This window comes from Pongo abelii, chromosome 10 (genome assembly GCF_028885655.2).
Source record: "Pongo abelii isolate AG06213 chromosome 10, NHGRI_mPonAbe1-v2.0_pri, whole genome shotgun sequence".
In the NCBI taxonomy this organism is placed as follows: Eukaryota; Metazoa; Chordata; class Mammalia; order Primates; family Hominidae; genus Pongo; species Pongo abelii.
In genome coordinates this window covers 78,502,094-78,529,113 of record NC_071995.2, presented here as the reverse complement: position 1 = coordinate 78,529,113, position 27,020 = coordinate 78,502,094, and the positions used below count along the sequence as shown (strand labels likewise).

The window sequence follows — 27,020 nt, the reverse complement described above, 5'->3', positions numbered from 1 at the left end:
CATAACCTTAAGTCACCATAGAAATTTATGCTATGTTTAGCATACTCTAAACAAGTGAGGAACTATGAAAACCATTTTAGCAAAAGTTTCCAAAAATGTTCAAATTTTTAAACAGGAAATTTGGATATTTTGTGTAATTTATTGAGGGCAAGGACTTAGCCACTCATTTTTGAGTTGTCAGCATCAAGCATAATGTCAGACACACAATAGGTGATCCATAAACTTTTATTTAATTAATATTTACTGAGATTAAAAATAGATATATTTGTACTAAACCAACATTTATTGACTGTGTGTATTTATGTGTTGTGTTTATACTAACTTTCACATGTAATCCAAACAATCTTGAAAATGGATATTACTGTCCCCTTTTAAAGATGAGGAAACTGACATTCTCTTCAGAGCACACAGCTGTAAAGAGAATAACCTGTGTTCAACTTTCTAGCAGACACCAGAGCCAGTATTCTTTTTATTTCATTATGTACCTACAGATATTTCTAATTTGTTTTCTTTGACTTAAAACTCTTTATATATCTGTGTAATATATTGCAATATTAAACCTAGATGTAATGGTATATCTCAGCTTTAGATTTCATAATAAAACTAGGACAAATATTCTGAATGGTATGTTCTTTCAAGATGACTTAAGTTTTCCCTGATTTCAAGCTTTTAAAAAAATTAAGAGGAAACAAAGATATGTAAGCCTTTAAACTTTCTATGCCTCACTTGTATCACTTATAAATTGAGATAACACTATTATCTACTTACTAGATCTTAAAGTTAAGTGAGTTAAAATATGTAAAATAATGCCTGACACTTCATTAATGCCTAATAAAGATGAGCTAGTGGAAATACAAACAGCATCGTAGTAACAGCAGTAAGCATACACTTTCATAAAATACCCAAATTGAAGTGTTATTTCCTGCTTCTTAGCACATTTATGGAAAAATCATTGCTTCCTTCCATATTTACATGGGAACTGAAAGTTAATATCACATCTCAAATCTGAAAAATGGGGCAACAGGGTCCAAAATGGCATAGCGTGAATAGAAAAAAAAAAACAGACGAAATCAAGATTTGAAGGGCAGCGCTCACCACAAAGTCCTTCTGTGTAGGATGACAAGTTAAATCGGAAGCCAAAATGAATGTCTATGATTCCTGTAAGATGAGACCACTTTATGATTAGTCCAGCTGGAGTAGTAATTACATACATTGAACCAGAATCCTCTATGGACAGTTCCTGACTTGAAAAGGGCAAAGGCACAACAATGGAATCCACTTCTACCTAGAATAACATAAATACACCTGTTACGAAATATTTACTTAAATATACAAATTAGGAGAATACAGAACTATTCTGATTTAATGTAAACTATTTTTTAATTTTTTAAAAAAATGTATTTCTTACTGCTGCCACAGCTTCTCAGAACCTTTAAGCTATTTTATTCTTTTGCTGTGCCTTGCTCTAGTCAATATTTGCTCTAATGTCATTACCTTTCATTTTCCTCAAAATTTAACTTTCTTCTATGTTATGTACACTTTTATGTCTGTTTCCTTCAATATATGTTTATATTGATAACACGATGCTTCTAATATGAATTTAAGATAATAATGTTATTTTCTGGATGTTTTCCTTAATCTGGATTTTTTCCTTGATCTTCTAAATCATTGTTTGCTTAACTTCAACGTTCATAACAATCATCTGTCAGGCTTGTTAAAGATCAAGATTCCCAGTGATTCTACTTTCCAGGTTTGCATTGGATTATTGACTGCATTTTTAGCATGTACTAAATCAATATATACAGGTATTTGGTAATACTAACGTAGGCAATCCAAGGATTACACTTTGAAAAACAGCGCTTTAAATAATGGCAATGACATGAAGCCATGAGCTGTAACTAGCAGCAAATTTCTCGAAGTTATGCCTCACCAACCATTCAATTTCTCATTTTTATATCTTGTTCATACTGCTGTCCTTGAGCTGAAACATACTTTCTCTTTCTCTCCCTTCTTTCTACTTATTCTTTAAGATTTATCTTAAGTGTGACCTCCCCGAAAAAAGACCTGTTTGACCCGCCTATAAACTATAAGACATTAAGTAACTCTTCTCTTTATTTCTATGATATCTTGGTCATAATTCTATCACTGTACGTCCTATTGCTTTCTAATCAGCAGATAATTACATTATACAAATCACGCACAAGTATAAGTTACTTGAGATCAGGACCTATGTTGTTTTATCATGTTAAACTCTCACTAAGTCATTTTGAAAAATAACTTGTTATTAGCTGAATACAGTGCCTGACCAGTGAATGATCAGTGATGAGTTCATCTGGGGCCAAAAATAAGTCCTTCCACCCAAATGCTTCAAATAATGACACTGACCAGCTTTGTGTTTACTTCTCACCCACTTCCTGTAAGCATATCACCTCATCAAACTCAAAGATATATGCAAATGATATCATTCAAAAAAAGTACCTCATTTATATATTTTGTTTTACTTAAACCTTTTAAATATCTTCTTTCATTTTTAGGCTCATTTTAATATTCTTTTCAGTCTAGAATCTATGGACCTATGTTAACAAGTGGAGTTATTTCCAGAAAGTACACAGTACTTCAGCCATTTTAATAAAAATCTTTACACTTTTTTTTCATATTTTAGAGAGAATAACTTAGAACTGAGTGAAGCACTGAGTTCATAAGGCACTCCTGTTTGGCAAACACATATTCCTTGGGATAAGAGTTTTTCCTGTAAAACCAAAAGGTTCCTTTCATTTTTTATAATGCATTGCTTTTTTATAATACATGGCACTTCTTCAATTTATTTCAAAAAAGTTAAATTTTTTTTCATATTTTTCTTATGTTAGCTATCATTTATTCACCAAAAACTTAATTATGTCAACACTTCAAACCCACTCCTTCTATCTGTTTTTCTCTTAACGGTCTTTATTCCGGTGTTCTTGACTACTATGCTTTTCCACATTATTATCCCTCTCCTTCATATCATTTCCACTCTGTCTGATTTGAAATGTGATATTAACTCTGACACAAAGAAGACTGGCCAATCACATTATCTCGGAGGTCGCTAGTGTATTTAACATGGTCCCTGCAGTTAACCTCACAGGGGAAAATATTTGCAATAATTGGCACATTATTGAAAGACAAATATAATATTAAGAAACACATTTTATGTTGTCCATGAAATGATTACTATATATAAAATTAAATTCCATTGATACGCTTAATTTTCCCTCTTATTGGAAATAACTGTTTACATAATTTATTTTCATCTAATGTAAGAAAAAATTTTAATTTTGTATTCTTACCTTTCTTGCTAACCGATTGACAATTATTTTATGTATGGATGTTGTCACATTTAACTTCTTAAAACAAAGTCCAGAGATTCTTCCAGAGGGAGCCTTAATTTGAAAAAAATTAAAACTTTACGGAGTTAAACATAATTGTAGTGATAAACAGAATGAATGTACTAAACACTTTGCAAATACTCACTAGCTTTTTTAAGGAGTTTCCATTCTGGAAAAAAAATAAAGAAATACTTTTAAATGCATTATTTGACTTTTTAAAACATTATTTGGATTTATATGCCTCTAAATAGATTAATATGAAAGGTTTTCAGAAATGTTTCTGAAACATTATCAGAAGACCGATCTCAGTGAGTTTTTGAGCTCCCTCCTCCCATGAGAATCCCTGATGTTGCAAAAGACATTAGCTATATATTTATGATGAAATGACTGCAAAAATAAATTATGACCCACCTGATTCATGGAACATTTTTCGATATGAGCAACTATAATTTCACCAGGAATTCTTACTAAGATATAAGAAGCCATGCTATATAATGCTGCATTGTTTCCGTCAAATGTAATAATGCTCAGTTCTGACAACATGGAACACCGACCTATAAAAATGGTGGAAAGTGGATTTAGTCTGTTAACTATCTGCATTTTTAGTAATAAATGCTCTTTAAAAAAAATCCATTAAATTAGCCTTATTATGTCTGACAAGAAGCAACTCTAAAAGTTATATACTGTGAGCCAAAATCATAAATCAAATAATGAAAACTCAAAAACAATAACTTTGGCTTGATGAGGTGAAAGGTTCAAAAAAGTAACAATCTCTCCAGATTAAAAAAAAAAGAAAAAAAAAAGGATCACCGCTTAAGAAATGCAAACTTACAAGGACATTCCCACTCAGGGCAGCAAATATCACTGTTCACTTGAACTGGCCTTCCTCGGAAACCACAGTCAGGCATTTCCACGTCCTTTGGGCAATTAAGGGACCAGTTGTATAACTGCCATTCCATATTAAGGCATATGTATTGGCTACAATCATAAACTGGATCAAATTTCTGAGGCTATTAATAAAAAAAGATTAGTGGGTTTTTTTCATTCTCAACTAATGTTTTTAATTGATTTTTAAATTTCACATTCATATTGCCCATGGTGTACATTTATTGAATACAAAAACTTTTGAAAGATAAAGAATTAAAATTTTGCTACAACTTTTTATTGATGTACCCTTTCTATAATATTCAATGTATATTTAATTTAAGCTTTACCTTAATATTGATTGGACATTAGATTGACCATATATTCGAACATCTGAAGAAAACAATGTTCTCCTGAATTCCCTAGATTAGTTTTTTTGCAAGCAAATTTATAAAATGACAGCTGACCGTTCACATTATGTTGTGCAAAGCTAGTATATCAATATAACTTCATGTGTCATAATGTCAACTTAAAAATCACAACTTAATATTATCTAAATACTTTATTAAAATGTTATATATAACATCAGTTTGACAGCACCTAGAGTGTATAATCATAAATTAATTTTATATGTAACTCACAATGTCTAGGTAAACAAATAATAAATAAATAAGTGGTAGATTTTTCAAAGTTTATAAATCACATTCCATTTAAATTATGATAATAATTATAGCAATGCTAAACTAGACATTTTCTAATTAACCCATTTCATTCTCTTAACCCTCCAAGGTAGATACTATTATTTCATATTTATTTTATAGATGAGTAAATGGTGTGGGAGTTAAAGTAATTTGCCCAAGGTCCCACAGATAGAAGATAGTAGAGTCAGCATCTAAGTCCAGGCATTGTTACTCGGGAATCTATGCTCTTGACCACTAGTCTCTACTGCATGTCTGGGGATTTCAGAATAAAAATTAACTACTATTTAGCACCTATTTCACACCATATGCTAATAAAGTATCTTTTTTCGTTTGCTTCTCCCTAAATCTTTTGGATCAGTTTCTATCATTCCAATATAATATATGATTTTAAAAATAAAGTTAAGAGAAATTACTAATTTTCTAAATAGTAAAACTCTTAAGTGAGCACTTCAAAATTTAAGAGTCCAATTTTCCAAAATTTTCTGTGTAAAAGTTGTACCACTTCTCAGGTATTGACCTTGCTTTTCATTTAGCCAGAAAAATGAAAGCAATTATAAGACAACTATAGCCCTCACAGACATCTAAACCACCCAAAGGATTTTAGACCTATCATTCTACTGAAACTTTTTAACAAGGTCACCAGCAACTCACATTGATAAATCCAATGATCAATTCTCAGACCTCATCTCAGACCTATTAATATATTCAGTATAGCTTATTACTCCACCTTCCTTATAATATTTTTTTCCTTAGATTTTAGATCACCTGCAGCCTCCTACATTTTCTCCTATTTCTCTGGTTAACATTATTTGCATGTCTGTCATCTTCTCTCAACCTACGAAAGTTGTAGTGGCCCTTTTCACTTCTCTATCTGTACTCACTGCCTTTATTATCTCACCCAGTCTCATACCATTTATCCGCTGAGAATTCCCAAATTTTTTCTTAGCATGACCTATATATACTCCATGTATGTCTGCCAAATCTATATGTCCACAGCTTTCTGCTGTCTGTGAGGAATCTCAAGCTTCACATGGCAAAACTGAACTCATGATTATACCCATCCCAGACATTCACTCCCCAAGATTTCTCCATCCTGGTTGACACCAGCCCTTTAGTTGCTGAAGGCAAAAGTTTTAGAATCTTTGTTGCTTCCCTTTTACTCACACTTCACATGTAATCTTTCTACCTTCAAAATATATCCAGGATCCAGGTACTATTCACCATCTTCACTGCTATCACCTGAACCAGGCCATCATCACCTCTGGCCTAAATTCCTACAATGGCCTCCTAAACAGTTCTATTGTCTCCTTACACCTTACCCACAATATACCAGCCAAAATGATCTTGAAACTACTCAGATTGTGTAATTCCTTGACTCAAAAATATACAGCACCTTCCCAAGTCATTTAGAACAGAAGCCACAGTCTTTACAATACAAGGTCTAACATAAATCTACTTTATTGTCTACTATTTTATTCCTTTATTACTTACTGGCCTCCTTGTCATTCTTTTAATACATTAGGTACATTCTTGCCTCAAGGCCTTTGCACTTGCTGGTCCCTCTGCCTGGAACTTTGTTGACCCCGTCCTCTACATTGGTTCACTCTCTCAACATTTGCAGATCATTTGCTTAGAGGTTGCCTTATCAGTGAAGATTTTCCAACCATCTTATTAAAAACAGTATTATTTTTCTCCTGACCAGCACCTCTGACATTTTACACAACTTCATTTATTTCGCTTATTGGCTATCTCAGAAACTCCAATAGAACATAAACTCTGGAAAGGCAGAAATGTTTGCCTACTTTTATATTTTTTCCATAGGATCTGAATAGTGCCTGGCTAGAAATGGTGCTAAATAAATATTGGTTGAATAAATAATTAGTTTATCAGAGCAAATGGTATATTTGATATAAGAAGATCTCTGCCCAAGTCTTAGGAGAGAAAACTACTAGTTCTAGGAGACAATGACTTTTATCTTTTTTGCTTACCTGTGTATGTTTAACATATTGCACAGTGACTGACATGAAGTAGATGCTTAATAATATTTATGAATGCCTGATTCACAGATAAATCCATACTAGATAACTCTTTATTAAGGAATCACACTTAAGATCTTATTTCAATTTTGTTTTTCTTAGTGTGTCTAGAAGCTAATTAATAAGAAATATCTTATCAGTTACAATTGTTCCAATGAAATGCATATTTCTTTTTATCTTTTAGCAAGGATAGACTAGAGAACATACCAAAAAAAACTTTAGTAGCATTTGGATATTGACACAGAAATTTGAGTGGATGATATATGGAAATGACAAAGAGTTGGAAGATATTGCTCAGTCATACCTCACATTCCAAGCCTGTAGTTGGTGTTACCATATCAAACACAGTGATGCCTGATGGAGTAATCATTTCCAAAACTGTCAGAAACGAAAAGGTAATCCTCATTAGTGGAATCTATTTATCTTGTATGGAATTGATATGTCACAGAAACTGTGCTAAGAAATTTTATATAGATTATTTCACATATTCCTTCCTAGAATCCTGTGATGTTGGTAATAATAGTATTGACATTTTACAGAAGATGAGGAAACTAAGCTGTAGAGAAGTAAGGCTGTTAAGTAGCAGAGGCAGAATTTGAACTTGGAAATGAATTCTGATTCCAGAAATTTGGCTTTTAATCACCATTCTATAAACACCTTCACTTCCTTAATGGTGTCAACACAATTGCGTGAACAGGCAAAAAAAAAATATTAATAGTATCACTAACCATTCCTCAGAAGTTAAAAATTTTCTTACATTTTGAAAATAAGTAATGAGGCTGACCCCTTGATTTTGGTGAACCTTGAGAATGTGTTCCTTACGAGCAGAATAAATGTTGATGTGGACCATGTGGAGGCCCTAGTTGATGGGTGTGGTTTAGGGGTGACCCATAGAAAAGGGAGATGTGATTGGTAAACACATTTGTGAGGCATCTTCTAAAGGTGCCAATATTAGAGGTGTCTCTAAAATATTCAGTCTGAAAGATTACAGAAGAGCCACAATAAATGGCTGAAATTATTCTCAGCCATAATCGCAGTGCCCGTAGTTGACAGTGTTTAAAAATAACCTCATTAGTTTCCTATTGCTGCTGTAATGAATTACCACAAATTTAGTGGCTTAAAACAACACCAGTGTATTAGCTGTTTTGGAGCTCAATGTAGCCATTTCACAATGTACATATATTTCAAAACAACATGTATACAATAAATATATACAATTTTTCTTTGTCAATTTTCAAAATTAATTAATTAATTTTTAAACAAAAGAAGCCCTAAAATCAAGCTATCAGTAGGACTGCATTCCTTCTGGAGGCCCTAAGGGAGACTCTGTTTCCTGGTCTCTTCCAGCTTCTATGAACTACCTGGACTTGGCTCATGGTCCCTTCCTTTAATTTCAGAACCACGGCACAAAATCTTCAAATCAATCTCTCTCTCTTCCCCTTCTTCCTTCCCTTCCTTTTCCCTTCTTTCCTCTGATTCTGTTGTCACATCACCTTCCCTGGCTCCAACTCTCTTGCCTCTCTCTTATAAGGACATTTGTGATTACATTGGTGCCACATGAATATTCCAGGATAATTTCCCCATCTCATGATCCAGGCATAAGCCAGTCACCATCTTAATTTAGCCACATGTATGGCCATGTAAAGTCATATATTCATAAATTCTGGGGACTAAGACAGTGACATCTTTGGAGGACCATTATTCAGCATACCACAACGACATTTTTAAAACTTTTAATATTTCTGGCCGGGCATGGTGGCTCTCGCCTGTAATCCCAGCGCTTTGGGAGGCCGAGGAGAGATCATTTGAGGCCAGGAGTTCGAGACTGGCCTGGCCAACATGGCAAAACCCTGCCTCTACTAAAAATATAAAAATTAGCCGGGCATGTGGTGCATGCCTGTAATTTCAGCTACTTGGGAGGATGAGGCAGGAGAATTGCTTGAACTTGGGAGTTGGAGGTTGCAGTGAGCCAAGATCATGCCACTACACTCCAGCCTGAGTGACAGAGCAAGACTCCACCTCAAAAAAAAAAAAATTCTAATGACTGGGAAGTTCAGTGGTCTTAACAGTTCACTGTTATCTAAAATCATCAAAGGCTTATAAACATTATCTGGGTGTGGATTTACAATGGCCAAGCTGTCTTGATAACTACAGCTTTGTGGTATGTCTTGAAACTGAGAAGTATGAGTACTCCAAATTAGTTATTTTTCAAGACTGTTTTGGCTGTTCTAGGTTCCTTGTACTTCTATATGAATTTAGGGTTAACATCAATTTCTGCAAAGAAGTAGCTGGGATTTTGATAGGGATTGTATTGTGTCTATAAATACAATTTGGGAGTATTGCTATCTTAACAACTCTACCAATCCATGAATATGGAATTTCTTCAGCTTCTTAATTCTATCAACAATGTTTCATAGCTTTTATTGTACAAATTTTACACTTCTTTTGCTACATATATTCTAAGCATTTTATTCTTTTTTGATACTACTATAAAAGCAATTGTTTTCTTTATTTCATTTTCAGATTGTTCATGGCTAGTATACAGAAATACAATTGATTTTTGTGTATTGCTCTTGCATTCTGCAACCTTGCTGAACTCATATATTGCTAATAGGTTTCAGTAGATCCCTTAGAATAACCTAAGATCATGACATCTGCAAATAGAAATAGAAATAGCTTTATTTTTCTTATCTTTGAGAGTAATGAAATATAGTTTGTATTCTCTGCATAGAGATTATGGTTGTTTAAATCATTTTACACATTTGAGATATATGTTGAATATTAATTTGGAGGATATAAGAGAGCTCAAAGTAGAGAGCAATACTTAGAATAATTAACAGTCTATGCCCCAGATGTTAAAACATGCAATCTTATTTCATATTCCCCTTATAAATTGAATGATGTAGGTGAAGTACCTCCACCTTCTCCCAAAGCATGCTTTAAACTATACTAAATTCACTGATGCCTAAAATTTCACAACAGTATAGTAATTCCTTATCTCTAGAAGGGTAAACCTCTCTCGTAGGGCTCTTATTAAGATTAAGTGTATGCCAAATGCTTAATCCAATACCTGGCATATAATTAGTACTCAAACGGTAGCTAACCAGAGAAGCAGTGGTACTAATGATGGTTTTAGTGAGGCTATTAATGCCTTTTTAAAAATCCTGTTTCTTACCATGAGTCCTTTGTGACCTGCCCCCGATAATCTCTTCCACTCCATCATTCGGCACAATTCCCCTCAAACTGCACATTCAAGATACACTGACCTGCTTAAGATTCCTTCACGTGACATATTCTCTCTCACTTCCAGACTTTGCACATGCTGTCCTTACAATAGGAACGTATTTCCCCCTTCTCTTAGCCTACCCAACTTCTGTCTTCGATTAACCTCTGACACCACATCTCCAAAATAAATATGATGGTCCTCCTGTGGGCTACTTGTATTTACCCCTGTTGTAGGATTGCAACAGCCTCTGGTCTATCAGAAGTTTTATCATACCTCCTCACTGAGGGCCAGGACAGTGCCAGGTAGAGTTGGTGCTCAATTAAAGCTTGTCAAATAAATTGAAAGAATAAATATCTGAACTTGACCTACATTATAATACCTTGAGGAATAATGCCTTCAGTTTGTCAAGCCTCACTGTGAGTGGATTTATTAAATTCTTCCCTGGGGCAAGTTTCACAGTGTGGGAGGAAAGCAAGGCTAGGAGCCCAGAATGCCTCCTCCAGAGCCGGAGACAGAATGCAAACATGGAAACGGAGGCAGTAAAGAAAACCATGATTTATGTCTATGTTTCATTAGAGCCAATTTAATCACTGTGAAAATCTAAGTGGGATTTAATCAAACCTAAAAGTAGAATTTAGGTTTTTGGATGTTAGGGAAGTCCAAGGAATCTACACGAACTGAAATGAAGAACGAGGTGGACCAAATGCAGAAGCCATTCAGAAAATGAGGCACGTAGCCCAGTGCGGTGTGGCTCATGCCTGTAATCCCAGCACTTGGGGGTCTCAGGCAGAAGAATCCTTTGAGGCCAGAAGTTCTAAAAAACATGGCATGCTGAGCCAACGGACGAGCTTAATGAAGCAAAAGTGACTGCTGGGTTTCCTAGCCCATAGGTAGTATTAATAATAGCAGCTACAGTAACACTTAAATTACATAAATTAAGCCAACACTTAAATTACATAGTGCTACTTTTGTTGTCTAAAATTGTAACAATACCTGTAAACATGGGCACAGTTGGCTTAGCTGGTGGCATTAATGTTGGTTCTGTGGGAATCACAGGTATACCTACAAAGAAACAAAGGTGCTCTTTTTAAAACTGTATTTGCATAAAATTAGACCCACATATTTCATAGAGGGCTCTTTAGCTTCAAGGAAAATGTTTTGGGAAAAAGAATGCAGGAGAGATGTTAGTGGAAGATCTACATGATTTAAAAAGTAATTAGAGAAAAAAAGCTATGTAAGAGACATTGAAGAATAATCTTATGAGAGTTGATTGTCTGTTTAAAACTTCTGTTTACAACGACTTGCCTCAGGAAAAAAATATGCAAGCATATCATTTTTCAGAGTAAATTAAGCAAGGTTCACACTTACAGTCTCCTGGATAAACACACTTGAGGGTGACCTCATCAAGGATCATATTTTTAGGGCAGTAGGGCAAGCATCCTTCAACCCTTTACATGGAAAAAAGAGTAAATCAAAGTGAAGAAAAGTTTGAAATACAAAAAAAAGGACTACATTTAACATATGCAACTAAGATATACTCTTCCTAAAATGCTTCTATATACCCTTGTCAAGCACTAAGAACTGCTCCATCTGCTACTTCGTTTTATAAAATCACAAGCCAGAGGATGATAAGAGAATAGGATTAAGATTAAGGCAGAACTTGGACACAGAATATTAGAACCATATGCTTATATTTGGGGCACACTAAGTCCATGTTCCATAAGTCAGTGGAAATATGGAAGAATAATTTATTAAGGTGTTGTTGTTGTTGTTGTTTGTGACAGGGTCTCACTCTGTCACCCAGGCTGCTGTGTAGTGACGTGACCTTGGTTCACTGCAGCCTCATCCTCCTGGACCCAGGTGATCTTCACACCTCAGCCTCCTCAGTAGCTGGGACTACAGGCATGTGTCATCATGCCTGGCTAATTTTTTCTATTTCTTTTGTAGAGATGAGGTTTCATCATGTTGCCCAGGCTGATCTTGAATTCCTGGGCTCAAGCAATCAGCCCACCTCAGCCTCCCAAAGCGCTGGGATTACAGGCATTAGCCCTGGCACCTGGCCAATTTATTGAGATTTTAACCTGTATTGATTGTACTGTTGCTTTCCACTTTTTTTTTTTTTTTTTTTTTTTTTCTGAGATGGAGTCTCGCTCTGTCGCCCAGGCTGGAGTGCAGTGGCGTGATCTCGGCTCACTGCAATCTCCACCTCCCAGATTCATGTCATTCTCCTGCCTCAGCCTCCCAAGTAGCTGGGACTACAGGCACCTGCAACCACGCCCGGCTAATTTTTTGTATTTTTAGTAGAGATGGGGTTTCACCATGTTAGCCAGGATGGTCTCGATCTCCTGACCTCGTGATCCACCCACCTCAGCTTCCCAAAGTGCTGGGATTACAGGTGTGAGCCACCACGCCCGGCCCGCTTTCCACTCTTATACTCACCTCACATCCAAGCAGATTGGCATGCTCTTTGACACTATCATTGCCTTGACAGTGTTTGTAGAACAAATACAGCATCTTCAGTGGCTCTCCCTGCCTGTTATTAATCCTAAACTCACTGAAAAGATACTACTGATCTCTAGGTGGAAGGGATGAACATGGTTGCAATTCTTTCGAGAACAGGGAGAGGAAGGAGCAGAAGCTATAGTTTTCAAGAATATTAGGACCTGTGCCCAAATCTGGGGCAGTGCCCTGGAAGGACATGGTTGTATAAGAGCCTGACAAGATTCTATTTCAAGCCCTAGGATGTCTGGCCTTGGTAAGAATCCCCGGTCCTTGTTTGGAGCACAGAAGCCAAGGGAGAGTCTCAAATTTCAAGAGGCCATGTTGTGGGCCAAAGACAGGAGGGAACATGAGAATGCTTTTCTTCTAAAGGAATGGAGACAAGATAATGACTGAGAGTACATTTTTCTATGTCCAATTAAGGCTCAGAGTTCAATTTATTCTAAATCAAAAGAAAAAAATATAATCCTTCAGGTGCAACCAACTCTAATTATTATATTACTATATACTACAGAGAATTCATGCAGATATTGTTATAAAAAGGCTTGCTCATCTGCCTCTAGAATATACTAGCAGTTTTAAATAATATATTTACAAATTTTAAAAACATTTCCATTGCCTCATCTGTAAAGAATTTGAATTAAAAGTGTTGAAGGCCTCGTTTCATTCCAGATGGAAACAAACTAACTCGACACTAAAGGTAAATGCTGCTCATAAGACCCTTGTTCTTGGAGGCAAATCCAGGCAACACTTTTTAAAGACAAGAAAAGTTAACTTCTGTCTTAATGAGGTTTAATAAAACACATTTAGCCATCTCTTGGATACCTCCTTCACAACTGTTTTTTTAAAAACATAAATAGCTTAGCTTATATAACTAATTATTTCATAAAATGAAATTGAGTAATAAAACTTTAACTAGCATATGATATTCTTATTCTCTTCTAAACTTTGTGAAGTGGAAGAAAAAAGAAAAAGGAAAGTTACTGGATCACTGACAGACAAGGGCTAGTTAGTTATTATTTAATTTGGTCAAAATCAATTTTTATGCAACTCAATTATTTTGCAGTTGTTTTATGCAAGTCAAAACCACAGCCATCCTTGTACAATACTTTTTAAAAAACGATTAACCTGTTCCTTAAAATGTCTTTATCATCAACATAGCAGGTTTGCTTTCTTTTATCATACAATTGGTATTCTACTCAACTTCTAACTGATAAGTTTAATGCCTCAGATGCAGAATGGTTCTTAAATAGGTATATTAGATAATAGGAATAACAGTATTTACATATGTGCTCTATGGTAGGTTACTTGGCAACTTTTCTCATAAAAGCTCTAATTTTCATGAAATATTTTTATTCTAAACACTTGCTATGTGCCGGAAACTGCAATCACCTAGAACAAGAGTGCTGGTTATGTTGTGGACTTGGAGGAGGGGGCACAGGGCCATACTAAAACCCCAGCTCAGTATTTGAGTCCTTCCTCAAGTACTGCAGGCATAAGGAGCAATAATTAGCCACATTGGCACAACGAAAGGAAAAAGGAAAAAGAAATGGAGGTAGAGATGAGAATCAGTTTGGCAGGGGCGAAGTTTCATCCTGAGTCTCTTCTCTGCATCCCAAACATACAGAAAGAGAAACTTATGGACAGCTACAGCCCAATACACTGGAAGCATTAAGGATATGGGTTCCACCACCCCAGAGACTGGTCATCCCACATCATCCCACAAGAAGTCACAAACTAGCCAAATGCCATTTGAAAATATAGCTCCATGTCCTCCCCAGTGCCCTGCCAGCTGTGCCTGCTGCTGTCTTCCTTCCCCACATACCCTTCGCATTGCTTAGCCTCACTCCAGGGCCACTGTTGCATGCTCTCATCCTGATGGCTACCAGAAGAGGCAGGAAATAGATTTGTGAGTGGGAGAAGTTCAAATGAATGATGAAGACTTCTTTTCAGAAGAAAATAAGTGATTGTTTTTATTTTTAAGAAGCTAAACAGAAATATCATTTTCTTCCCTCTGATCTCACAGCACTTGACAAACAACAGGGTGTAGCAGTCCAAACCCTGGCACTACTGTTTACAACTGTGTGACCAGGGAAACTGTGTAGCTTCTCTGTGCCTCAGTTGGTTTTCTCCTCTGGGAATAGGAATAATGAGATTTCCCCATTTTACAGCACTTGGCACAGTTCATGTTTACTGTAAATACTTAAATGTGCTAGCTGTTGTGCTTACCCCTCAAGACCTCCCTAGGCCATTTTCCAGTGCATTGAGATTGTTTTCTTTTGTTTCTGTTTCCTTCCAAAGACTGTGCACTCCTCGAGAGAGGGGCTGGATCTTACAGAGGGGCTGGATCTTACCTATTGGCAACATTTGCCATAGATCTTACAGATCTTACAGAGGGGCTGGATCTTACAGAGGGGCTGATCTTACCTATTGGCAACATTTGCCATAGAATACAACCTCGTAATTGTTCAATCAATTGTAAAATGATTCTCGTAAAAATATTCCCTCCTACTATTGATCCATATCTCCTTTATGGAAAATTCTTATATTAAAAAAAAGCTGTTTATACTCTGTCTCTGTTTTGTCTCTTCCTATTTTCTGACTTGCTAAATCCAATGAACAATTTTCCATATCAAACTCCAGATCCTCAAAACCAAATTCCTGACCTTTCCTCCGAAATGTTTCTTCTAACATCTTCCTTATCTCAGTAAATGGCAATGCAGTTCTTCTATTAGATCAAATCATTTGAAATTACTGCCATTTGACCAATTTGGCTACCAAAAATGGCAAAACTTCATATTATTTCACCTAATAACTGCTGAGGCCAAAACTTGATTCTTTAACTCTTCCTTCTCTCATAAATGATATTAAATCTGTTTGTTCCTCATAACCTCTTGGGCCACCAACCTGGTCAAATCCCCTTCATTTCTTGTCTGTATCACTGATCAATTCTGCCCGGTCCTCCTCTTCTCCAACAGCCCATTCTCAATACAACAGGCAAAGTACACTTTTAAAAACATAAATCAGATCATTCTACTCAGCTGCCTACAATACAGCCAGGTCTCCTATCTTACAGTAAAAGACAAAGTCCTTACAACAGGCTACAAAGCCTTAAATGATTTGCCCACTACTATGATTCTCTGGTCTCATCTCCCACTTCTCTCCATTTTGCTCACTTTGTTCTAACTTATGACCTCTTTGCTGACCCTCAAAGACACCAAACACCTTCCCACTCCAAGACCTTTGCCCTGTTCTCAAATTAAAGACTCTTCCCCAGATACCCACCTGGCCAGTGCCTTCGCTACATTTAGATCTCTGACCAGATGTCACCTTGTCAGGGTGCTCTTCACTGACCACCAATATTAATTGGCAAACACACACACATGCCTTATGCTCTCTGTCTCCCTTACCTTCCTTTATTTTTCTCTGTAACACATATCTGCCATAACAATATGTTGCATTATATATTTACATTTTTGTTTGGTTATTTTCTGCTCAATCCAACAATATGTAAGCTTCATGAGGGCAAATACTTGTCTATTTTGTTCAGTACTGTCTCCCCGGAAGCAAGAAGATTGCCTGCAACATAGTAGGCTCTCAATAACTACTTCTTGATTTAAGTGAAATTAATATCATGAAAGAATATATAGCATATACGACTTGAGAATGGCTGTTTTTAAATCTTGAAAAAAATTAACTGAAAACAGAATTTGCTAAGGCTGGACTTTGATCACTTATTGGTAAACATTACTTACGGTGGAAGAAATGCACATGCTAGTGCTTCAGGGTCACTACAGGTTTTAAAACAGGGTGTAGCACAAGGTTCATATCTCCATTCACACATCCTCCTGTAAGGCACTGCTGCCTGGATTTCTGGGAAAAAATAAAGTTTAGATTGTGTGCATATTTAATACATAGCTTGAAAACTAACAATTTCCTTTTCTTTCTCTTTTTTTTTTTTTTTTTTTTGAGACAGAGTCTCGCTCTGTCACTTAGGCTCGAGTGCAGTGGCACTATCTCGGCTCACCACAATCTCTGTCTCCTGGGTTCAAGTGATTGTCGTGCCTCAGCCTCCCAAGTAGCTCATACTACAGGCACATGCCACCACGCCCAGTTAATTTTTATATTTTTAATAGAGATGGGGTTTCGCCATATTGACCAGGATGGTCTCGAATTCCTGACCTCAGACGATCCACCCACTTTGGCCTCCCAAAGTGCTGGGATTACAGGTGTGAGCCACTGTACCTGGCCAAAAACTAGCAATTTCTTATATGAACCCTCCTAGGTTTTGACCCTTCTTTGACTACAATGCTACAGGAAAGACAGAACTGAAGAAAAAACACTCCAATTGCTTGGTGACCAAAGCATTTCATGCCCAGATTAAATATCTACATGTACACCTATCTTCCAAAGATTTAAAAAAGCAAGGGGTTGGAGGAGGCTGAGGAAAATTCAAAATATTGTCTTTCTCTCTCTCTCTCTCTCTCTATATATATATAATATATATTTTTATATATATAATATATATATAATATGTATATATTATATATATTATATGAAATATATATAATATATATAATATATAATATATATAATATATAATATATAATATATGTATTATATATAAAAAAATATATAATATATATAATATATATATTATATATATATATGTAGTGGGTTTTCATCTGTCTTCACATAATAACACCAAACACTTGTTTAGAATTTTACTTTTTGCAAATTCTAAAGTCCATCCATTATTCTATTTTATCCTGCAACAACCCTATTAAGTAGATATTATTTCTAATTTATAAATGAGGAAATTGAGACTCACAGCAGCCAAGAAACTTGCCAAGTTCAAACAATTAGAAAAATGGCAAGACCAAATACATTTCATGAACTCAAATCTAGGAAGAATATTCTGTTGTTGTTCTCACAAAACTTAGCACATTGCCTTGTACCAGATAAGTATTGTTTGAATACAACAAAATATATGGGTGGATTTGAAAAATACATGCATAGAGTTCTAAAACCTCCCTTGATTGAAGTTTTTCTCCTGCAAGGTCTGCTAATACTCTCCCCTTCCCACAGCATAGAGAAGTCCTTTTGTAGCAGTTCAAAGCTATCTCTAAACAAGAGAACCTCTTAAGAAAGAAAATTCAGGAAGCAGGTATGGTTCTTGGACTCTAGACACAGAATTCAATTCCAAATTACAGCAAGGAAAATAAGTCTTTCTGGAAAGCATCTATGCATCTAAAGACTTAAGTAATTGCTGAACTTGAGTTACTGGTCTCATGCATCCTGAAAGAGGACTGGTTCCAAGACTACAATAGGCTCGTGGAGTTTCCTAGGTTTCAGAAGCCCACAAAGATCAGCTTCTGATATTCTGATGATGCCATGTGCTGCAGTTCTCTAAGCCTCAAATGGGGCTACTAAGTCTGGTTCTAAGAGCACAGATTTCTAGAGCAGAGGGGAAATAGAGGCCTGTAAAGGTCAACTGTAGGTAAACTGAAGTAAGCAAATCACATCCACTGTATGGAATGCTATATAGATGTGTCAGTGGTTCCTTTTCTCAAGAGCATAGTGTAGGAGGACAGCTCTCCCCTTGGTTCTCCTTGTTTTCTCTCTCCCACTTGCAGATCTCAAAACAACTGCAAAATGTTCTGAGGGTTATCCTGAGGTAAGGAGGAATCTTCTGAAACAATCCAGGCTCTGTTGCCATTCCCAACAGGATGTCCTGCAAAGTGTGTGTTCAGTGATTCCAGTTGCACCTGAAGTATCAAATCCAGAGCAGAGTGCTTTCAGGGTCCCTCAGCTGCAGTGCAACATGGAGCATGTGCAGACAAGATTCAGTTCACCCTGGGCTATTCTGAGCCTAGACGACTGGCTCACCATGAATCCTAGGCTTCTGTTGATTCTTGCTGCCTGTCTGTAAGTAATAAAATTCCTTTGCCTGACTTGTTTTGTGAGTATGTCACCACACTAAAGAATGTATGTCACCACACCTAAGAATGCAAATGGTAGAGATATTAGAGCTTCTTTTTCTTTGTTCTGAGCTTGTTGCCAGAGTAAGAATCTTTGCAGAATTCTGGCATCTGGGTTTGCACAAAACCTCCTGCCAGACTTAGGAATCTTTGCATAGAGGAATTGTATTCAATAGGTAAAAATTTTTATTTTTTATTTTTTTATTTTTTATTATACTTTAAGTTTTAGGGTACATGTGCACAACGTGCAGGTTCATTACATATGTATACATGTGCCATGTTGGTGTGCTGTACCCATTAACTTGTCATTTAACATTAGGTATTTTGAAGCTTAATTTGTACTGTTTAAAATCCATTATTAGAAGGGCTTGCAGAAATATATTCTCAACAGAAAAGGCAAATTAGTTGCTCTCTTGAACTGCTTTAGGAGGGTTCACAAGGATGAAACGATTTCTTGGGGAGACTCAAGATAGATATCAAGCTTCTGGATTTTGAAAAGAAAGCATGACTTTTAAACACTGCATAAAGGAGTGAAGCTTGCTTCAGAAAATTCAATAGCTATAGACCTCAAAGGCTCTCTAGAAGTAAGATTAGGTTTCTGCTGAACTAAAGAAATCTTCTAGAGGTCAATGGAAACAGACACCCTGTATCCAAATGACAGAGATAAACATATTGTCCTTATCACTAAGAATCAGATAAATTAGAAGTTGCCTTCTAGGAAAGAAAAAGTAGATATAAACATTAGACATCTAAGCCACATGAGTGAGCCCTGATTCCAATGTCCAGACAGCACCGGTAGTAATAATTGGGGTAATAATAATAAAAAATCAGGTTATTTAGGATTGTTCTAAGTAATTTACATCAACTTATTCAATACTCACCATAACCCGATAAAGTACGTATTATTATTTCTCCAATATGTATATTGGAGATATAGAGGGGTATAGAGGTTAAAACACTTACTTAAGGTCATAAAAGTCTATCTGCTTATACACAGTAGGAATGGTTTTTAAATTAAAGACACAAATATTCTGCCTAATATAAATTACTTATTTGTTCTCTTTTTGGAGATCTCAGGAAACATACCTTCTATGCTGAAGCTACTTGAATGTTTAAATTCTTCAGAATCATCATATTTTGATGCTTTGACACTAGAATCTGTGAATATGATGAAAAAGCCTTTCTTGCTGTATAACTCAAATGCACTGTAACCAGGAATCCAGAGGCCCTGATGGTGGAAAAATGTTGCTCTCAGATGAAAGGCTGAATTCGCCTCCCACAGCTCCAAGCTAAGAGTATCATTGTCATGGACATAGAGAAAGTAGTTTGGCCTTTCAGCAGATTCCAGGGAAACAAGTGCCAATGCTGTAAAACATAGAGCAGTGTGGATTCTCAGGAGAAGGAAGATCATCAACATTGGCATCACAAAATGTACTTATAAAGTAAACAAAATAGTACTCCACAATTGCCAAACATAATTAGTGCCAATCACTAAGATTTCAGAAATAAACTAGGAGATGCTTGGAAGAAGAAAAAAAAAAGTAGTACTTTAAATTCAGTGAATAACAGTTATATCACTAAAAAAAAAAAAAAAAAAAAAAAAATCAGTCTTTGGTAACTTCTATTTTTTTAATAATTTTGTCCTTGGGGGGAAAAAAGAAATGTCAATGAGGACTCCAGAATGTACAATTTCATACAAGAAATTGAATTATTAATTGGACATACATTTCTGTTTGCAAGCTTTAACATTTACAAATGTACAAAACATACAAATGGCTAAATTGGATGATAGAAAAGAGAATAGAGAAATAGATCAATTTAGGGATGTAACTGCATTTCAGTATCACAGGGCTCTTTTAATGAGCAAATGTTCTTGAAAGAGATTTTACTGCACCAAAAAGAGACTATTTATCCAACATTATTGTCCATTTCCCAAAAGATGATCAAATGGCTAATGAGCAATTGGGCTTTACAAAGCATTGAAGAATTATCACCCTTTTTTAGCTAGAGCTTTTAACATTTACCTTATATTTGTAAAACTCATGAAATAAAAGATCTTAAATTGAGATGATTTTAGGTTGATTTTCTTAAATAAACATTATTTGGATTTTTTCTAGTGAAATCATTAGTTATTACAAATCGTAAAATGAAGAGCTCTCCCAAATTCAATATTATTTCAAAGGCATTTATCATGTTGTAAAATTTAAGTGCTTCTGCTGAGCACCAGAAGATGCCAAGAATAATAAAATAAATTTTTATATGAGAAAAAAATGTAACCAGCATAATTTAGAACTTGATGGTGACAGGTGTTTTCAGAACTAAAAAAGTTCTTTTTATAGGAAATAAATAATTTATTCTAACTGGAGAATTGTGAGCATTCTCAGAATAAGCAAAAGTTAAGTCTGATTGATTCATCCAACAAATAAATTCCATTACACAATATGTCATGCATGGTTCCAGGTAGACTTATATAGACACAAGGTATCCTGAACATCACTGGATCAGAAGGGAAACTACCACCAATCAGAACAGGTGCCAGGTGGATACAACCAGTACAGACCTGCAGGTGCAAACCAGTAAGGTAGAGCTAGGTTCAGGGCACTGAGGACATGTCCAGGAACCAGGACAGACAAGGTAGGTAAGGATAACAGAATAACAGACTGTCACAATGACTGTCTACACTCTGATTTATGCTCTTCATGTAGAACTTCTTTGGTATCAATTCACAATTTGCTTTTACTTTTGGGGGCATAAAACCTTTCAAATGTTAAGAATCAGTGGATGGTTTTTCAAAAACATCAAATTAAGTTCTGTGACTAATACTATGAAAAATTTTAGCTATATTTTATTTAAAACCAAAAACTCAAACAGTTGCAATTCTAGCATATATATGCCAATAAATAAACGAAGAAATGATTTTGTATACAAAAGAGAAAGCTGGCTCATGTGCCAATGTTATATTTTATTTCATATCCTTTAGAGCACTTTAAAAAAATACCATAAACATATTAGATTCTCAATTAATATTTACTGAGTGGCTAAATTTTAAAATGTAATTTGAAAGCTAAACTTTTATTTTCAATTATACTTACATGATACCTTCTCTTTGAAAAGGCCTGGAGTGATCATAAAATAAAAAAATAAATTGGTATGAACACTGCTTCTTGGCAAACAGAAAACGCTTCTGCTGGTCATATTGGCCCCCAGAACAAGGCCACTCTGCCCATAGCTTGCCAGCATATATGGTCCTTCTCCAAGTCCTAGTTAAATACAAATATGAGAATTATAAATTGGCATAGATTTTTAAAATTTCAATCTGTCATTTCAAAGAAATGTTTTAATAACAAAATACTTCAAAAAATTTGAGCAATTAAAATTTATCACTAATAAAATAACTGAATTCTTCAAAAATAATGATTTACATATATAATGATGTATATGTATATGTTCGTGTTGTAGGTTATGTAAAATGTTGATACACACGTGATCAGTTGTTTCATAAAAGTTTAATCTTACTGCACTCAGTGTATTTTACTTTCCCTCTTCTCTCATTTTTACCTCAAAGCCAATTTAACTCAGCACATGCTGAAGAAGGAGAAAAAAGATTCAAAGAATATAAGGGCAAGACTTTTTCCCCCTTAAGGACTTAAGACCAGGCCTAAATAAAGGGGAAAGGATAATTGGATTGGAGGGATAAGAAGTCTTCCAATTAGGAAAGGGGAAGGAGAACCAAAATTTCCATCATAAGGACCAGGAGAAGAACAAAAAGACTGAGAGGATACATTATTTTCAAGTGTAATCTCCTCACTGACCCATCATCTGGGACACATCACCATTGAGCAGCTGGGTACCCTTATAAACGATGAGGAAAAGAGCTTCACTAGGGACTTTGGTACCCTGTAGAGAGATAGAAACCTGAAACAGCTTTGCTTCCACATCAAGGTGGAGCTGAGCAGAAACAGTGGACAACTTTTCTTAGCCTGGCTGCAGGAGACTCACCACCATGGTTACAAATGTTACAAATGCAGTGTTTCTCCATGAGCCAAAATACAGGAGGACCAAAGAAAATTATAGCAATAGTCTCTACCTGGTAATGGCTAATTTTCTAGCATGGACAAGAGGAAAGTGACAAAAACCTCCAAGATGCAAATATACTTCAAAGTATAAATATGTAGATTTGTAGAAATATGTGAATAATATACAAATATAAGTGAATTATAATGAGATACAATTCAGAATGGAGAAGATGTGTATACAACTACAACTTGAGCACTTGAAGCATCCTCATGAATATTCAACATAAGAATGAGAAAGGAGACAGAGAAACAAAATCTCTCCCCTGCTACACACACCCCTTAATACAGCAACCTGAAGAGACAATTGCCAAAGAGAAATCTATTTGTATAAAAACCTAAAGCTTTTGAATTGACTCTCAGTTAATTTGTAGCTTGATTCTGGACTATTTTCACCAGCAACTGGGAGACAAAAGTCTTTGATCTTATCATTAATTTTCTGCAGGGAGAAGTATAATTTCACCATCTACTGAAAGCAATCATTTCCTGCAGTGATTCTTTAAAAACAGAAATAAGCATATCCTATCTAATAAAATTACTCTGAACTTAAAACTCACATAACAATTTTTAGTAGGAAACTGAAGTTCTCCCTCACCTACAGAAATAGCATTTCAAATGCAAGCTTTACATTTTCAGTAAAAGTCATATAAATGAACACAAACATATTATATAGAATCATTATGCTAAAGATTATTGAAATATTCTCAGCAATAACCTTTGAATTCTTCTACTACTTTTTAAAATTCTTCCTACAGAATCACAATTACTTATTTATGTATGTGCTTTAAATATTATAAGTATCTTAATAACATAGTGTCTGGCATGTAACAAATAAAGAAAGGTAAAAATATGCCAGCTATAAATGCCCAAAAAGGACTAGGTAAATTTATAATAGCTGTGAAATTTATTTGGGATGAAACAAATTAAGAATAACCATTTAGAATTATTTTCTATTTATTATCACTTTCCACAATCATCACAATTTTATATTCCCCTTCAACATCTATCACTGTTGCATTGCTTTTACAAATTCTGACTCCCCTTGGCACATTGATGCCTTTCCCTATTACTTTGATCATAGTGAATTTATTTGCCTGCCACTCCACAGAGCCAATTAGTGTCTCACGAAGACCGAATGCCCCATGTTCATGCTCTGATATTATCAACATGGTATTACAAATGAAACTAGAAGAACAGGTTTGAAGGATTCTGTAACACATTAGAAGAATGAACCATCACTAGAAGCGCAGCAGACTTGTTAACAGAGAGCAAAATGTAGTAAGTAGCAAGAGGTAGAGAGATTCAATATGCATAGAAAATTCCGCTTCTGGGCCCACAAGTCTGCAGAAGAAATGCCAGAAAATACAAACGCACAGATGGAGATTGTCATAACAGAACTGGGTGTGACAGGAATTTTTGAGTGAGGAAGTTATTGGAGCATTTTCTCAGATTGTTGTCTGTGTACATTATGTAGAACCTGTGATGACAATGTGCGGTGATCATCCCTACACTAGGATGTATTAACCATACAGTAGGCAATCTAGCGTGGAGGTCATGCTCACTGGCCCTGAAGCCAAATTGTTCACAAATCCCAGTTTGCCACATTTTGGCTAAGTGAATTTGGCAAAGCTATTTAATCTCTCTCTGCTTCCATTTCCTCTGAAAGTGTTGATAATAGCAAAATGCAGATAATAAAATAAAATAATGACATATTTTGAAGTTTAAATTATATGATCTAGAGAAAGCACTTAACACAACAAAAGCTACTGTTATTATTATTAGGCAATAAATCACTTTTTAATTTTGGAATCCAAAGATTGATGTGGAGTGTGTGTGTGTGTGTCTGTATGCATGCACGTGTGTGGCAGTCTCTTTAAAATCTTGAATAGGACATATTTTTAGTTCGATTTTCTTTAACTACCACAGATATTTTTTAATGTTGAATTTGCCTCCTCTATCAAACTTCTATAAATGTAACAAATACAACTAAAATCAAAAATGCCCATTTTCTTTTTAATTCATTGTCTCTTTTTCTCTAAAATTATCTAGCTGACAAATTTCTCCAATAAGCCACCTGAAGTGCCTCAGACTGGTTGCTTGGCCAAGATTTCCTGTAACTATTATTCTAACTGACACATCCATCATGGATCCAGAGTTCGCCCAGTTACTGACAAAATGGATACTTCCCTAGATCACCTTACTTGTCTGAATTAGGTTTTGAGGCCTGTGCCTTCCTCATTAAATAGATTTGCAGAAAGACTCCAATTCTGCTATCTTCAAGTAATTTCACTAAAAATGTAATTCTCTGTCTCTTCTTACATCTATGCCTTAGTTTTAGACAGCAGCACCTCTCAGATTTCTTATTGCAAATCTGGATGTTTGCTGAGATTAGGAGATTTTCATTATTATTGTATCAGTAAGTTCTCATTCTGGTAATACGTAAGAATGACTTTTGCCTACAATTATGGCAAAATAAATTCCTTACGTTATTTCTTATGTCACTGCATTTATACTTTGTTTCTTTGATTTCCACAACATAAGAAAAATGTGACTATAGTCACCACGCTGTGTAATAGATACTAGAACTTATTCCTCCTATCTAGCTGAAACTTTGTGCCCTTTGACCAGCATCTGCCCTTTCCCTGCCCACTTCCCAACCACCAGCCTCCAGTAACCACCATTCTATTCTCTACTTCTAAAAATTCAACTTTTTTGGATTTCGCAAATAAGTGAAATCATATGGTATTTGTCTCACTGTGCCTGACTTATTTCACTTAGCATAATGTTCTCTAGGTTCATCCATGTTGTTGCAAATGATAGAATTTCTTGGTATTTAAAGAATGAATAGCTAAAAGAGAGAATTTCAAATGTTCTCACCACAAAGCAATGGTAAATATTTGAGGTGATGGATATGCTAATTGGCCTGATTTGATCATTCCACAATGTGTACATGTATCAAAACACTACATTGAACCCCATAAATACATACAATTATATTTGTCAATTTAAAAATAAGATAAAATTTTAAAAACCATTTGAACAACGTTTACATTTATAAATAATGGTAAAGGTATACATTTGTTATAGATCTTTCATCCTTTTTATCTAAAAAGTTAACTAACTTCACCCATCCATTCATTCATGTCATTCCAAAACTGTACTGAGGGCCTCTTAAATTCTGAAACTTAAGTTACACACTATTTTAGTTTTCAGGAAATAAATCTTAACACAAATACTTAGAAATTTTTGAAAATTTTAAAAATTAATAGCTTTTATGGAGTTATATAGTTATGAACTATTTATAAGTTGTTCACAGCATAAGTTCAAAAATTTTTAATAAGAAAATACACCTAATAGAATACTATAGTGATATTTTTAATTTGAATGTCACATACCTTCATTGTAGTATTCACAATCAACGGCTAAAAGAAAAAAAGAATAAATATTAAACTATGTAAGAAGTCAATCACTTATCTGAATGTGGGCAAGATATGGCCACATATTTATCAATAACTATGTGAAAGAATATAGAATGGTATTATTTAGAACTTTTTCTGAGCAAAGAAGATTCTTTAAGTGATGTGCTATAATTAATTAAATTTCATATAATTGTTTTAAAGTAGGAAAATATATCGCCAATTTAGAAACCTCAACTGAAAGTGTTCAAATTGTAAGTTTGTTCAGATATCTTACCACCTACACAAGTAAATTGAAAGCTTAAAGAGTCAAATCTGGAAGCAAATTCAAGGTGATTTTTTAAAAATATGTTTATCATCAGAACAATGAAACTTCATAGGCATAAAAGAAATAAAGTCATAAACAATTTCTCCAAGGATGGTATTTAAATAATTTATATTTCAAATGGTACAATGACAGCAATCAAACACAGAACAAAATATTATCTCACAATTTATTTTTATAAGTCCTTTCGGTATTCTATAATTTATGATTGTCAAAGGAATATAAAATTTAGTCATTTTAATTTAATTCTATTTCCATGAGTTTCCTGGCATTATTTCTCAGATAAATCAACAATTAATATGTATTTCTTTATCAATTCTCTACATAATTATGTTCTAAGTAGGGTACTCACAACAAACAGTAGATGATCTCCAATGAATTGATATTCCTTCCTGACAACACTTGTATGCATATGCAGCTATACTAGTGCACAAACACTCACAGTCGCCACCAAGATTACAGTGACATGTATCTTCATGGCAATTTTTGGCAAAAGAAGTAACATCAATCTGAAAAATGAGGTGAAAGATTACT

General features: G+C 35.0%; 1 protein-coding gene across 1 annotated transcript in view; it reads right to left on the bottom strand.

Moving 5' to 3' along the window:
• OTOGL (otogelin like) overlaps positions 1-27,020 on the bottom strand; it is a 175,256-nt gene that overhangs the window by 41,803 nt on the left and 106,433 nt on the right. Inside the window, 13 exon segments of the mRNA NM_001373976.1 lie at positions 1,096-1,285; positions 3,327-3,419; positions 3,511-3,534; positions 3,777-3,919; positions 4,198-4,375; positions 7,271-7,344; positions 11,186-11,254; positions 11,561-11,640; positions 16,447-16,564; positions 19,759-20,037; positions 21,765-21,932; positions 26,141-26,167; positions 26,839-26,995. Of these exon segments, the coding sequence (NP_001360905.1) occupies positions 1,096-1,285; positions 3,327-3,419; positions 3,511-3,534; positions 3,777-3,919; positions 4,198-4,375; positions 7,271-7,344; positions 11,186-11,254; positions 11,561-11,640; positions 16,447-16,564; positions 19,759-20,037; positions 21,765-21,932; positions 26,141-26,167; positions 26,839-26,995 (1,600 nt within the window).